At 41.7% G+C, this 14,500-nt stretch overlaps 1 protein-coding gene across 2 annotated transcripts; it reads right to left on the bottom strand.

Moving 5' to 3' along the window:
• Nucleotides 1-1,087: 1,087 nt before the first annotated feature.
• Nucleotides 1,088-14,439, bottom strand: kctd3 (potassium channel tetramerization domain containing 3). Of its 2 annotated transcripts, none has more exons than XM_078160643.1 (19): nucleotides 14,225-14,439; nucleotides 13,857-13,910; nucleotides 12,709-12,754; nucleotides 12,215-12,288; nucleotides 12,037-12,095; nucleotides 10,702-10,782; nucleotides 10,375-10,533; nucleotides 9,687-9,777; nucleotides 8,939-9,129; nucleotides 8,710-8,825; nucleotides 8,174-8,261; nucleotides 7,805-7,921; nucleotides 6,991-7,161; nucleotides 6,665-6,832; nucleotides 5,926-6,022; nucleotides 5,536-5,729; nucleotides 5,157-5,295; nucleotides 3,373-3,495; nucleotides 1,088-2,816 (listed from the first exon to the last, which is right to left on the bottom strand). In XM_078160643.1, the coding sequence occupies exons 1-19, from the start codon at nucleotides 14,293-14,295 to the stop codon at nucleotides 2,234-2,236; spliced, it is 2,622 nt and encodes an 873-aa protein (XP_078016769.1). In that variant the 5' UTR covers nucleotides 14,296-14,439; the 3' UTR covers nucleotides 1,088-2,233. The 2 variants fall into 2 exon arrangements, with proteins under 2 accessions (XP_078016769.1, XP_033483170.1); XM_033627279.2 differs by having other exon boundaries at nucleotides 6,677-6,832.
• Nucleotides 14,440-14,500: the final 61 nt, after the last annotated feature.

Below are 14,500 nucleotides of genomic sequence, written 5' to 3'. Positions count from 1 at the left end.
CCAGAGTGGACAGGTCCGTCACGTGGCTCCACAGTCGTCATAAGCCTTTGGTCAGAATCCTTTTCAATGAAAACAGGCTGATAACTGTCAAACAAGTTAAATAAGGCACTGCGACAGTCATCTGAAACAAAACAAGACACGTTCTGTTGCAACAGGAGTAAAGTGATGTAGTGTACCAGGTCCTTGTATTGAGCTGAGTGTAGTTGTATTGTGATACTGTAAAAAAATATATAACATAATGATAATTAGCGTGATCTTGCACAGGCACCACTGTGAGAAGAATAGATTGAGTTGACAGGAACACAAACAGTTTTTCCTTTTTGTAGCTGTCTGAACAGTGGCATACCAAATAGTTTCTCTGTTTAGACACAGAGGAACGTGTCTGTATATTTGCTTGCTGTCACTGTTTGTCTAAATGTGATCTTTATGATGGATTAAACTCTAAAAGAAGTCAAACAAACACAAATAAAACCTAAAACTTGCCTCTAACAGTAAGCTTTCCACATGTGTGCCACTAATTTGTTTTTTTCTTCTGAAAGTTCCTTCCTAAATTGCTGCTGTGTTGGATTAGGCAGCAGAAATTTTGGCTCATTATAGCAGAAAAAGCAAAAGTGTAACTGGTCAAATTTAAAACGACCACAGTTCATTTAGTTCAGTTAGTTGCAGGATTCCAAGGTTTTACTGCATGTAGGAGCTGCAAAATTATTTTACTGTTAGCTAAACGTTGGCTTTTTATGTCACTGCTTCAACAACAGAATTAATGTGTCTCTAGCTGCAGAAAAGTGGATACACATTAGGGTTCAGGTGGGTGCCATGGTTCCAGCTAGGACGACATATTTCAGGTATGTTTCAGTAAAATTCACTGTGCGACATATTGCACTTATTGTCAGAGAGACGTTATCATGAGTTTTTAAAGGGTCCTGATCCTTTTGATTAATCTGAAATGCTGAAATGATTAGTCAATTTGTTTGGTAAATCTCCCGAAATAACTTCACACTTTTTCATCTTTCATATTATTGTAAATTGAATTTTTGTGATGGGTTATTTTTTGAAGTTTCTGATAATGACAGTATTTCTTTGTTTTCTGTTTGTAAGCAGGAGTTTTGGGTAAGCTTGAACAAGTTAGGTCAGGGTCTGGCCAAATTCATTCCTGCCAGACTTTAAGTCAATAAAAACACTTTAAATATTTGATAAAAGTACAAACTGTGCATTTGTTAATTCCCTTTTGCTCCATTAGAGGATCCCATAGGATAAAAGGCTCCTTGGATAGTGTTTAAAACCCTCAGCCTTTTACTAGCACTGTGCTGTGCATATGTGCTTGTTATTTTGATGAACCTTGATGAGTTTAAGATTCAAGCTACACATTGGTAGCCTTACTATTGCTTGTGCTTCAACCTAACAGGCAGCAACAACAGGCCCTTGATAATACCTGGCCAGATGGACTTTTGCATGTTCCTGTAGTTACTGTACATCAACACATGGAGAGAAACCAATTTCAGCGGTTCTCCAAGCTGGCAAATTGCTGCTATTTGTGCCTGAAAGTGTGAACCTCATCACCCATCATCTGTTACACCAAAAGCAAACTGAGATAGTTGGAGCTCCAGTTGTACCCGGAGGATAACTTTGATAAAACTTAAAATCCCTTAAAAGATCAAAAACAAAATGTATTCCTGCCTTGGTTGAGATGGCATGCTGTTGACGTAGGGGTGTTGCAACTGCTTCGTCATGTTAGATAGATTTTGTAGTCAAATGTATGACACCAATGTTTGAGTTTCACTGACTTAAAATGATAGTTCACCCCCAAATCAAGAACACATATTTTCCCCTGTACCTGTAGTACTATGTAGTACTATGAGTGTCTCCCAACACTCGGCAACTCACTCCAAAACAATCCAGACTGATAAACACTACTACAGGTAAGAGGAAAAATATGTATATTTGATTTGGGCGTGAACTGTTCCTTTAAATGAAATAAAAGGTGTATGGTTTAAATTCGAGTTTTTCAGCATAAAAAGCAAACAGAGTATATTTGACTCGTCCTGAGACACAGACTCATTAAAGCATGTTAGCATCGTGTGTTGGAGTTCCTGCAGAAGAAGGTCCTTTATCCAGTTACTCCTCAAAGCCACATTCCTCCTCTGCTGTGATATCCAGAACTCATCTCCAAAATGTGCATCTACAAGATGACTCCTCCGACTGGGTACCAAAAGAAAAGGGTGGTGGGCACTCTCCGTCACAGGCTGCTGTCCTGATTGGACGGCTCAGGCGCCAGCTTCCTGTGTCTGGGTGAGGTGGAGGAAGAGAGTTTTGTTGGGGAGGGGGAAGCATTGGAAGATGAGTCGCTGCCACCACCTTCCGATCCAGACGGCACAGAGGCGAGGTGGGGGACTGGGGGAGCCTTCTTCCTCCCCAGAAAGCCTCCTTCTAGTACTCCTCTCTTCCTGACACCTCCCTCCACCTTTGCCCCCTCTCCCCCTGATCCCCCACTCTCTCCCTCCTCTGGCTGTGGGAGCACCTTTCGCCTAACGTCACCTCCGGGAACCGGGCTGTCAGGAGGTTGTCGTAGTGACTCTTGATTGCCTTCTGTCTTCATCCCGGAAACACCAGCGGTCGTCATGGCTCCCATAACTGTGTTCGAGCTTGAGCTGGCTGTTCGGCACGCCCAGAACTCCATGGCTGAGGCTCTCCTCTCACTGTCGTCAGGGCCAAAGTCACAGAGCGAACGGCGGACATCAAGGGTCTGGCTGAGGCCCTGTGTGGACGTCTGGCCAGTGCTGTCCAGAATACCTCGACTCAGGCTGAAGTTCTGGAAGTCTCTACAGCAAAATGGATGGATGGAGTCAGGTACAGGTGGATAGATAAAGAAATAAAATGCAGACAGAGACAACTCAACGTTTTCCAAGCGTAGTTGTAGCATAATCAGATTATTATCACACAGAGAGGATGTGTTTAAAACTGCAGGTGCTAATGGTCCTCACTTGTGGTTCTGGAGAGAGACAGCAGTGCATATTTTTCACTCCTCCCTGTTCTTCATTGGCTAAAAGTACTAGATCTTTCCAATCAGGTGTGAGTAGAACAAAGAAAGATAAAAGTGCTGAGGCTCTTCAGGACATGGAGCACCACTATAAAGCCCAGTTCAGACTAGAGATTTGTGACGAGTTGAAAGTTGCGACTACTTGCGATGCACCGGGCTGCGACATTCTGAAAACCTGCCAGTTCACACCAATGTGACGAGACGAGACAGTGTATCGTCTCCATAGCAAATGATGTGCTTGGCTTGATACCGCTAGGTGTCTGTGAAGAAATGTGTTTTGTAATATGGGTGAAGCGACTCTTTAATGTATTTGTACTATGAGACAAACATGATCTCACCTGTAGCTGTGGAAGGACTCAGTTCGTCGAGCACGGGCCAGCAGGGGGCTCTCTCTGTAGGGTCGCACAGCTCCATACGTAGCCTGGCTCTCAGGAATGGGCTCCTGGGCCTGTAACTGCAGACTGACAGAAATACAAGAGACAGGTAAGAGCTTCAGTGGTCATTGAAAACACCTTCACAACACTTCTCACTGTTATTTACTGTGATGTTGTGATCACAGTATTGAGACAAACAGATCCTTCTTTTGTGTATAAATGTATGTACGCATGTATCTGTAGCGAGATAGGGAAGATGAGTAGCAGATTGGTTTCTTATTTTATATGCATGTCCATCTGCCTGTTTGTCTTTATAGGAATACTTCACCCACAAAGTAATCATTTGTAAATCAATTACCCCATGTTACTTTGAATTTGAGATGTTTTTTGCAGTGTAGATGTATTGGAGAACCAGTCAATGTTAAGGTCTCCAACAAAGTATGTCTCTGTCAGTATCTGTGACTACCATTGTGCATATGTCCTAAAAATACTGTGTATTAGAGCTGAGTGCTCTGTAGCAACAGCCCACTAAGGTTAAAGCCACAGCACTTTCACATCTGGTAAACTTAGATCTTTTCTTATTTTGACCGGTATATGATCTTGAATGTAAAACAGTAAACCTCCCCCATGCTTATTTCTGTCATGTATGAATATGTCATACCCTTGTATCGCCACCTTAGTGTCTAAAGCAGATGCATCTCAGTGTGTTTCAGACACAGCTGTAACATGTAGAGCATTTTTAAGCAGCAGAGAACTTAGTTCTTGTACCTGATTTTTTAGGCTACAAACATTCAGATGGGTGATTCTTACTCCTTTCTTTGGTAGTTTAAAAGACATTTAGTGGCTTATTGCACAGTCTCAATTAAACCCAGTGATACACAGTCCTCCGGTGTCCATTAAAACTAGGATGACCCAAACTACAAACTCTCACACAACTTGTGCAGTATAATCCAAGTCTCATTTATGTAGTTGTGTGCTCTGTGTTTCCCAAACACGTTTATTTTCACTAATACCTTACTATTTAAAAAAAACTGCAAAATGCACAATTTAAAAATGCAATGCACAAGCAGAGTTCAAATGCATGTGCTTACCCCATGAACATTACTTGTATGGGGAAGTGTTTTGAATAGTGAGGTTTTTGCAAAAAAGCATGTGTTTGGGAAGAACTGAGTTGCCAGATTTCACAGAACTGTCACCTCATTACTCTCGGTTTCCATCTTCAGTCTGACATTGTATCCACTCCGAGTTTCGTGGGGGAGGGGGATTCAATTTTCCCTAACCAATGAATCCGAATCTAATGTAATGTTAACTCCACTGATGTGTAGCCATGCCAACATACTTATTTTGCCAGGGTTTAAAGAGTGCAATGGAGCAGAGCCAAGTAAAACAAACTACAATGTCAGGTGATATTAAGAAGACAAATTGTTAGCCCCCCCAACAGTGCTCATTGGTTGTTTTTTATTTAAACCAAGAAACTGCCGTTTTGTGTCACAACACCAGATGATTAGTCAACTCTCTGGAGTAGAGGATCCAAAGGTCAGGACCCCAGCAAAGCACTGACCATACGACCTGATAAACTCATCAAGAACTTTCTCTGTTTTTGGATTCTTTGTTTGCAATGGAGGCATGAGAGAGAAACAGTTTTCTATACGGATTCAAGAATTCAACACGCGATGAGTAACTGATACACTAATGGTCATTTTGTGGGTGAAGCATTCCTTTAATGTGGTATGTGAGCACTTTCTAACCTTGAGCAGGACTCTCTGAGGCGTGTGTGGTGCAGCATGGAGGGGGCCGGGCTAATATTTGGTGTAGCACAGCGGGAGGTGCTCAGGTCACACTGGTCCAACAGCTGCAGCAGCTCCTCCTCTGTGGGCCCACCTACATCTGTGTCAAACACAAAAGCAGCTTCAGAACACACATTTACAGTATTTCATCAAAGTAAAACAATAATATTGAATCCTAGAAATAGTCTACTGTATTTCCAGGATTTTGTTTTTTTTTTGCAGGTGAGTAAAACCAGCCACAGACATGCTTTCTTACATTACTGTTCTTCATCTCTTCTCCCACAAGCACACACAGTTCTGTCTCCCCTCTTTCTCCCCCTATCCATCTCTTTCTGCTCACCCTCTCTCTTCTTCTCCTCTCCTTTGTTGGCGGTGTCCATCGCTGTGGTCAGGTCCCACATTTGGATGCTGCCGTTGCCATGACCAGTGAACAGATAGCGCCGAGGTCGCGACCCCATCCGGCTCGAACCCTCGCACTCCCGCACCATGAAGGAAGAGATGGTGGTCCCATCCACTGACTGCACTTCACAGATCCTGACACAAACACAAACGTAAACAGGTAGCATGAGGCAAAGGTCAAACAGAAATACTAAACGCCTACAGATAAGTTGACGGACAGTGGGAAAGAAAGAAACTCAGTGAGATGAAGCACAGTCCCAGTTTGTAACAATATAAGATAGATAAAAATCAGGAGCAAAGTTGAAAGAGAGACAGATGGAGAATATCAAACCTCTTTCCAGTAGATGAGAGCCTCACAAACAGTTTATTGGTGATGGGGATCACCTTCTGTATGAACACCTGCTGATCATCTCTCTCTCCAAATGGACCTGAGGGCAGGAGACACAATCAGTCTCTCCCAGAGAACAAAAATGAAGCCAAAATATCCCGGATACAGCCGCTGCCATCTTGCGCTGGTGATGTCATTTGGAGCCAGAGTCTGTGCAGTAGCAGTCACCGCAGTATTAAGTTCCTGCCCACACATTTGTTTTACCAGTGTTCATTGATCGCAAGCACACCGCCTGACACACATAGCTGTCAATTATGTTGTCAGACCCCTTTTTATAGCATCAAATAACTAAAACTAACACTTGAAGATACATCAGCGTGATAATAACTACCCAAAATGACACAATAATGAAAACTCCTTGTAGCTACTTTAAAGCAATAATCAATTTACAGTTAAAGCCTGTTGGCAGTTTCAGACATGTCGCCAGTATTTAGTGTGTGTCAAGGCTGTCACAGCTGGTGACACACTTTTTCATATCTACACAGAGAGTATCTGCTATCTACTGAATTTGAATGCAAAGATAAAATCCATTTGTTACTACCAATGTCAATCCCAATCTTTTGCCGGGATAGTATCAGATGATCCCTTTCTTCCTCCATTTACTGTAGATGCATCTATCTTTCCCTCATATTGATCAATCTTCCCTTCTTATATTCTTATATTTCCTCTAAACTTCTCTTACTTAATCTCTCACCAATATCGTTCCCAGAGCCGTAGCTGCCGTGGCTCTCCGTCTCCTCCAGGGACAGTATTTTGAAGGAGGCCAGAGGGGTGGAGCCTGGCTGGGTGGAAATCATCCCTCTGAACCGGGTCACCGTCCATGTCCGAACATGGTTGTTGTCTGCACACACTGACACACACAGAAAAACGACACAAGATGACAATCACAGGTATACAGAGGGGTGTGTAACAAAGAGAGATTGATGTGTCACTCCTCTATTACCCCCTCCAGTTCCCTCTATCAGCAGAGAAACTGTCTTATCCTCCAACCTGCTACACCTTCCTCACCTGACACCAGATGTTTCTCAGACAGCATGATCTTTGTCACTGGGCTCCTGTGCACAGTGAACGTCTGGAAGAGCTGGGGGCCCGATCCCACCGTCTCTGGGTGCTGCACGATCACTCTCACTGCACCGCTGCTCGTCCCATAAGCTATCTCTATCCAGTTCCCACTCACACCTGAGAGAGCAGCAAGACGGAGGGGGAGGACAGAAAGACACACAAATACACACACAACATTTTTAATGTCAGGTCAACAATTGTGATTTATGTTACACCCAAAACTGTCCCTTTATGTATTGCATATTCCTCACCTAAACTGTTTTCATAGACATATTATATTGCACTGTATGGCTTTAATATGAGAATTTATGGACAGCAAGTGGGCATCATACTGTTTCCTGTACTGTAAAAACAGAGGCTGAAAATACTGAGACCAAAATAGGTAGTGCTGATGAAATATGAACCAAGATTCTGTTACTGCGTTGCCTATTTCTCAGCTTAAAAGCTTTTAGAAACATATTTTAGTGTACTGCTTGGCAGTAATACAAGACCATTTGTTACCAGCTGGCTGCTTTATTGTTTCCTGTGTTGAAATGACCAAACGCACATTTTATAACCCATCAGTCGCCGTGTTTATTGGTCCAGTGCGGCACAGTGCATTCTGGTAGTTATAGGTTTTCTACCTCTTGAGCAAAAGCAAATACCACAGCCACTTTTCTTTGATTTCTCTGGTCACGTACACCAATTTCAAAAGTATTTGTATCTTTCGACTGAATAGACAGCCGAGTTTTATGTTTTTAAGAAAGACTTGTGTACTGACTGGTTTTAGGTGTGAGGTAGACGGACAGCGCAGTGATGGCATCATTTGAAGGGTCATGATAAAGCTCCGTCACTAGAAGATCATTATCCTTCATCCTCAGTGGAAACTTCTGCATGTCTGAAAAGAAGAAGAAGACGAAATGTTAATGTGTTGAGGTTTGAGAGGAATTTATAAAATCTAGATCCAGTATCCAATCCCTGTGTTGACTCAGAATCATTTAAATAAAAATTACTGTTCTTTAAAAAAAATCATCAAGGCGCTCTTAGAAGCATTTTCTAAACATCACACAAAGTCACTTCAGTTAAATTCACAAACATCCAATAAACTGAGTGGCAGGTGATAGGAAACTGTGTGTGTAAATGTGTGTACCAATGTAGTAGATGGACCCATTGTTGCAGCCCAGTAGCAGGAAGGATCCTGCTGTGTCACAACTGGTAATAGGAACCACATCTTGAACCTTGAACACACACACACACAAAAAGAAGAACTCACAATCAGGTGTTACAGCCTTTGCACACAAGTCTATATTTTTTCTATGCACCGTTTTAATCTGTCATCCAATAAAAAAAGTTACACAGAAAATGTGCACATAATACTAACTGACAATTCATCACTTATGTGCAACATCAGTGTATACTATATCTATACTCCCTCATGCAGTAATGTGAATTCAGTCATTCAGCCTTTCTATTTATGTTTTGTTTTCAACTGTTTACTTATTATATGCTTTGTAATTCTTTTGCACTATCCCATCTAGTCGTGGTAAAAGTAAAACTAGTAAAACATTATCTTATCTTGAAAGAAGGCTATTCTGAGTTATGAAATGATACTGTGTGCACCATCTCTCTACATCTCTTTTACACAAACACACACACACACACACACACACATACAGGCCCTCCTACCTGCCAGTGCTGCGTGACTGCATTCCACACCCCAACCTTCCCTGTGTGGCTCGTAGCCACCAGCTGGTTCCCGATGAAGAAGAGATCATCCACAGGTACACCGAGACTGAACACACCTGAGGTGGCGGGGAGAGGAGGGAGTTAGATCACACTTTTCAAAGTCCAGTCAGGTCAGTTTCACTTTGATCAAACACACAGACACAAGCAGATACAGTAACTCTCTATTTACCAATCTCATTTCCACTGCCTCCATCTTGGATGCTCCAGAGGATGATGTTGCTCTCAGAGGCGGCAGCCACCATCTTGTCCTTGTCTCCATGAGGGCCACCTACCACCTTTGCGTTTAGTGCAATGCGTTCAATGGTCCAGTCAAGGTAGGGAGAGGAAAACACCTGCTGCCATCCAGAAGATTCCTTTATCCTGATCACACACACAGACAAGCATTTACCTCTGCTTTTAATCTTACTCAGAAGGTCAGCAACAATACAGTGTTTTGTGCTTTATATAACAAGGACAGTTATGAATTCATAAGTGTGTTTTGAAAAAGTTGGATGTGCATGGGATAAAAAAGATCTGATATAGACTTTAATGATTGAAATTTATTTTTCATACACTTGTTCACAATCAGGTCCACTTAGAATTTTTTTCCATTTTTACCTCACTTGTTTTTAGGCAGCTTTTATTACCACCTTTATTACACGTTGAAATTTTCACAATGCATAACAAGGCTGTTGGAAAAAAGGGTTTATTTTTTCTTAATTATTAAACCGAAGAACAGTTTGCTCTCAACTTATCTGCTTGAATTAACAAAAACAATAAGTGGAGCCAAAGATGACAACTACTTTACTGGCACAGTGAGTAATGTGAGACACAACAGATAATGACTCCATCTTCCCATCATAAATTATTTATCCTCCCCTTTTGAACTATAGAGTGGATGAGGAATGTTTGAACTGACCATGCTGTGGCAGTTTTACCTGTAGCAGATGACAAAGTGAGCATAAGCTGCTACAATCCAGTTGTGGTGACCTGCTATAATCAGCACCTTCCTGGGGTCGACCACAGGACCTGTATATACACACACACAAAATACACATTCACATAGCACTTATGTAGCCTGATGATCCAACTGAATTTCCCTTTTGTTTTAACATCATTATTCATCATTTGTCATCATCTGAATCGCTGACTAAAATGTGACTCAAAGGTGTAGAAGCAGGCAGGGATCAGTGTATTTACTTTACCATCATTACATGATATAAAACAGCCATCCCAAATCTTTCTGCATCAGTCCAGAGCACATACGCTCTTTGTTCATCGCAGCTAACTATATTCTCTGATGTCATCCTCAACAGAGAGCGGGCCGATGAGAAACTAGGCTACCTCAGTCAGCGCAGTAAAAGGATGTGTCAGGTCACATTAGCTCCAGCATTAATGCACACTCACAGAAACACACGCACATGTGGACGAGCATAAACAGGACATGTACTCTCTTACTGTCACACACATACAGATGTGACTATCATATGAACATGCAGAAACATAGATAAGGTAGCACAAAAGCAGTATAGATGTGGCAGACACACTGTGAATGCTGGGCAGTGTAGCAGGGTTACTGTCAAATTATAATTCATTGCTACATCTGCTACTCTTATAAACTCTCACCCAGTTTGTGGTTGTCGCCTGTTCCAGGTGCGGCAGTGAGGGACGGGTGAGGAGGGGGACCGACACGGGTGAAGCCCTCTGCTCCACTCGGACCCGGTCGCTCATCAGAGGAGGAGCCAGAGGCTGATGAAGCAGGGCTGGACTTGCGGGCAGGGATGGCTGTCAAGGAAAGATACACTGACAATTATAAACAGGAATGTGTGCGGATTTGTATTTTTATAATACTCTGTGACTTAAAACCAGGTTGTTTCCTTCCTGTAACTGTTTTTGGAACATTGGTTGAACTGAATTTTCAGTTCATTTTCTTTCTCAGTTTCATGCCTTTACCTGGGGGCGGCAGGTAACCATGGAAGAGAACACTACCACACGACGAGCGGTCTAGTTCCTCACACAGCAGCAGGCGCCGTACTGCACAAATGCACATACACACACAGGTACAGACATGAGCACACGCACAAAAACTGAAATGAGCCCATAATGACCAGAGTAACATGATAGATATTTTTTCAAGACTGACTACTTGTTTAATTACTATAAAACATTAGAGTGTCTAGAGGTATCAGACACTTAAATTTAATGTTTTTTAAAAACCTTTTAATGTTAATTTTTTTAAATAAATTCACCTTTTATATTCAAACACTGCTGGTAAGTATCAAGGTAAGTATCCTGTGCAGAGGTAGGTTTAAAGTAGTAATATAGTTATTAGAGTGAGTTAGGTTTAACTACACTTTTCAAACAGATACGTGCAAGTATGTAGTAAAAAGACAGTATTAGATTCAGTAGTAGGTTCAAAGATTTATAACATCAGTAATGTGGACTTTCACGCAAAGAGATTCTTGTTTTGACAAAAATAAATTAAAATATGGATAAATAAAATTAGGTGAAATGTTTGTGTCATTTAAAACCTCACGGATATTAAAATTTAATTTAAGACTATTAAAGCATAATATTTACAAGACTTTAAGACATTTTGCGACTCTTTATGGACCTGCAGACACCCTGGTAATGGGTGATTATAATTACTGATGGTCTATTATATGGGTATTATAATACATCCTCCTTTCACTCTACTGATTTTAGACCTTAAACTCTATTTCCTCATTTTGTTTTTAACTTTGACAAAATTATTGTTTTTATTGTTAAGTTATAACGTTCATTAATGATTAGATCCTGTTTTTGCGTTGAAGCCCACTGCTGTATTTTAAATTGTATGTTACTACATCGCTTTGTATCGTATGTTGCTGTGCACATAATGATCTAAAGCAGGTGATCAGTTCTCACAAAGGTAACTTTCCCATTCAAGTGCAGACAATGCAGGGAAGTTACAAACACCGAAACAGGAAGTAAAACAGCATTAGTGTACATGCAGATAACAGTAATAAGGTTTTGACCTTGGTCATGTTGTATTTGAAGCCAAAACAACATTAGAACATTTCTCAGTTCACTTTCACTATGGCTGCCCACACTGTACCCTAACAGCCAGCAGGCATGTAGCACCTGGTGATGTCGTAGACATGTAGTGACTGCTCTTTACAAACTTAATATAAGGCAACTGCATTATGAGGCTTCCATAATATCTATATGTACCACTATTTACCACCATTTGTGCTAAGAACAAGGCTGCTACTTCCATTTCCTCCAAAACTCTGTCAAGCAACTCACCTAAAGGAGTTATCCCGTAAAACTCTGCTTCATGCCGCAGGACGCTGATGTTGACACCCCTGCAGGGAGAGAACAAGCAGAGGTATTCAGTAAGACTCTGGTTACAATTCAACATAATGTCTTCTTAATATAAACACTCAGGGATATTTTCTGAATGGTGTCATGACTCCTTCCTTACCGCAGGTCCAATTCTTTGGTTCGAAGGAAATTCAAAATTGGTGCAAAAGCTGTAGGGTCTCTGTCAATGAATATCTAGAAGTGGAGGAACAAATATTATAATAGGAATGCAGGGTTTAATCAACCACTTAAAGACAAGTAATTGTTTTCAAATCACCATGGCATTTTTTTAAAAACTAATTTCTAATACTTGAAGTCACTAAAAAATAATTGGAATATGAAGCTGTTATTTAAAATGATCATTAGCTGTAGCCCTGCACTGAACAGCACACTGTCTAACAACTGGAGAGTGGATGAAATTAAATGATGAAACACTGCCTGTGTGGTGTGGACCACAGATATGGTCTAATATTGTCTCAAATGATATGATATGTCCTCTTGATCTTGCACATATAATCTTACAAATGGCAGGTCCTGTCTGCTGGAAGCTTTTGGAAAATTTCAGATGCCAGCAGATATCGTTTTTGAATAAGAAGGAAAAAACGCTATACTCACAGCTCCAGTTTCATCCCGAAGAGTGGATATCCTTCCACTCAGCAAACTGGAAAAGACACACACACACAGTGCTCCACTTAACTAAAGACTTCTCAATTTCCCCTCACTAGCTGTGTTACACTACCTGAACTAAACACACAAACAGTTTGCACAGTGACTCTTACCTGTTGAACTACAGATTACTGCTGCATCAGCATGTGCTGCATGTGTGTGTGTGTGTGTGAAGAATGACTTTATACTGACTGCAGACAGCTGGGGACAGAGAGACTGACAGACAGGCAGGCAGGCAGACAGGTGCACTGGCAGACAGTCTGACAGGCATTCAGCACTACTTGGTCAGCTGTTGTCACACTGTGAGCTCAGCCCAGTGTTTGAGTTTGTTCTGACTTTGGTATTTGCCCAGCCCTGATCAGCTGTTCCTCTTTAACAGTGGATTACACTCACATTTAAATAACTCTCTAGATACATGTGAAAACATTCACATAAGCCCAGACAAATATACTTACTCCAAACATTGTAATAACAGTTTCCAAACCCCTAGAAATCTTAAAGCAAGGGATGACTGTCAGTGTTCACATTGAATACTGGATGAATACACTTGCCTCACTTAATGAAAGTAATTTATCTGACTTGATATTCCTTCTCCTAATCATAGCCCTCAGTATGCATAATCCCCTGACATCCTCCATCACCAGAATGGTAGACGTAAGACGCAAAACAGAGACAAGACAATGAACGTCACTACATAACATTAATTATGTAATACACATGTTGTTTTACGGGGTTGCAAGAGCACTACAGCACGCTCACTGAGTCTTTGACCTCTTTCTGGGAGAATTCCTAAACGCTGTAGCAACAGTCCTAGTACAGTCTCATTAGCCTAATTTCAGGGGGCGTCTAGACAAATTAAATTTATTGCATTTGAGTACGGTCAGGTTTAAGCCTGCCTTGAAATATGTGCAGTGCGAGTTACAACGTTACTGTGGTTATGCAGACACATTCAGTCATACACAGCCAAATGTTCCTCGTAATGCAAACCCTCTAACAGTACATTGAAGCTGGCAATATTTCCAATGATTCTCAAGTTGCACAAACAGTACACATCTATTCTATGCAGAGAGTCCAAATGCTGACAACAGTAAACCAACCTTGAGAAAAAAGAGTCAGGGATCCACATCAGAGTCTGTCTGGAGGTGCTGAACCTGAAGTGTAAAGACACAATAGTGTGATTATTACAAACACTTTGTGAAAATGTAGGGTCAATCATGGGCATGACAATGGTAGATGGTAGAGGCATGCTGTTAATGCTGCTTGCTAAGGAAATTCATCAAGAAACCCTAGTGTGTGTGTGTGTGTGTGTGACAGAGATAAGAAGAAGAGTAGTTACTGACAAAGTAAACAACCCTGAGTGGTGTATCTAACTTACTTCAGCAACACCATACACGTCTGTAGCCATAGCTCAAATGTCCCCTATGACAACCATCATGTCGCAGGCTGTCCTGTTGACGAAGCTTACCTCGTCCCCCCGACGTTCAGCTGGATGATTTCTCCCATCCCAGGCGTTAAGTTGTTACCGTTCGTAGCCATGATGACCGAGCCAACGGGTCGCTGTACTCACTGTTCCGTTATAAGTGGTCCTGTCACCACAGCTAGCTTGCTAACGCTCCTCTCCTCAGCTCAGCCAATGTCCCGACTCCCCAGCCTCACAACCTCGTCCCACCTTCCATAAAATACCCGTTATACGCGACCTATACGGGCGACGTCGGTGTTGTTTGGCCTCCGCATAGTGGGC

This window comes from Epinephelus lanceolatus, chromosome 2 (assembly GCF_041903045.1).
Source record: "Epinephelus lanceolatus isolate andai-2023 chromosome 2, ASM4190304v1, whole genome shotgun sequence".
NCBI lineage: Eukaryota > Metazoa > Chordata > Actinopteri > Perciformes > Serranidae > Epinephelus > Epinephelus lanceolatus.
The sequence above is the reverse complement of the archived record's forward strand: the minus strand, read 5'-3'. Positions and strand labels throughout refer to the sequence as shown.

Bases quoted from the DNA above. Each gene is read 5' to 3' on its own strand.
- kctd3 (XM_078160643.1), bottom strand. From the start codon at position 14,295: ATGGCTACGAACGGTAACAACTTAACGCCTGGGATGGGAGAAATCATC. The intron at 6,023-6,664 runs GTAAGAGAAGTT...TCCTGCCCTCAG, and splicing joins CGATATTGGTGAGAGATTAA to GTCCATTTGGAGAGAGAGAT. The intron at 3,496-5,156 runs GTTAGAAAGTGC...TATTTCTGTCAG, and splicing joins CTCAGAGAGTCCTGCTCAAG to TCTGCAGTTACAGGCCCAGG.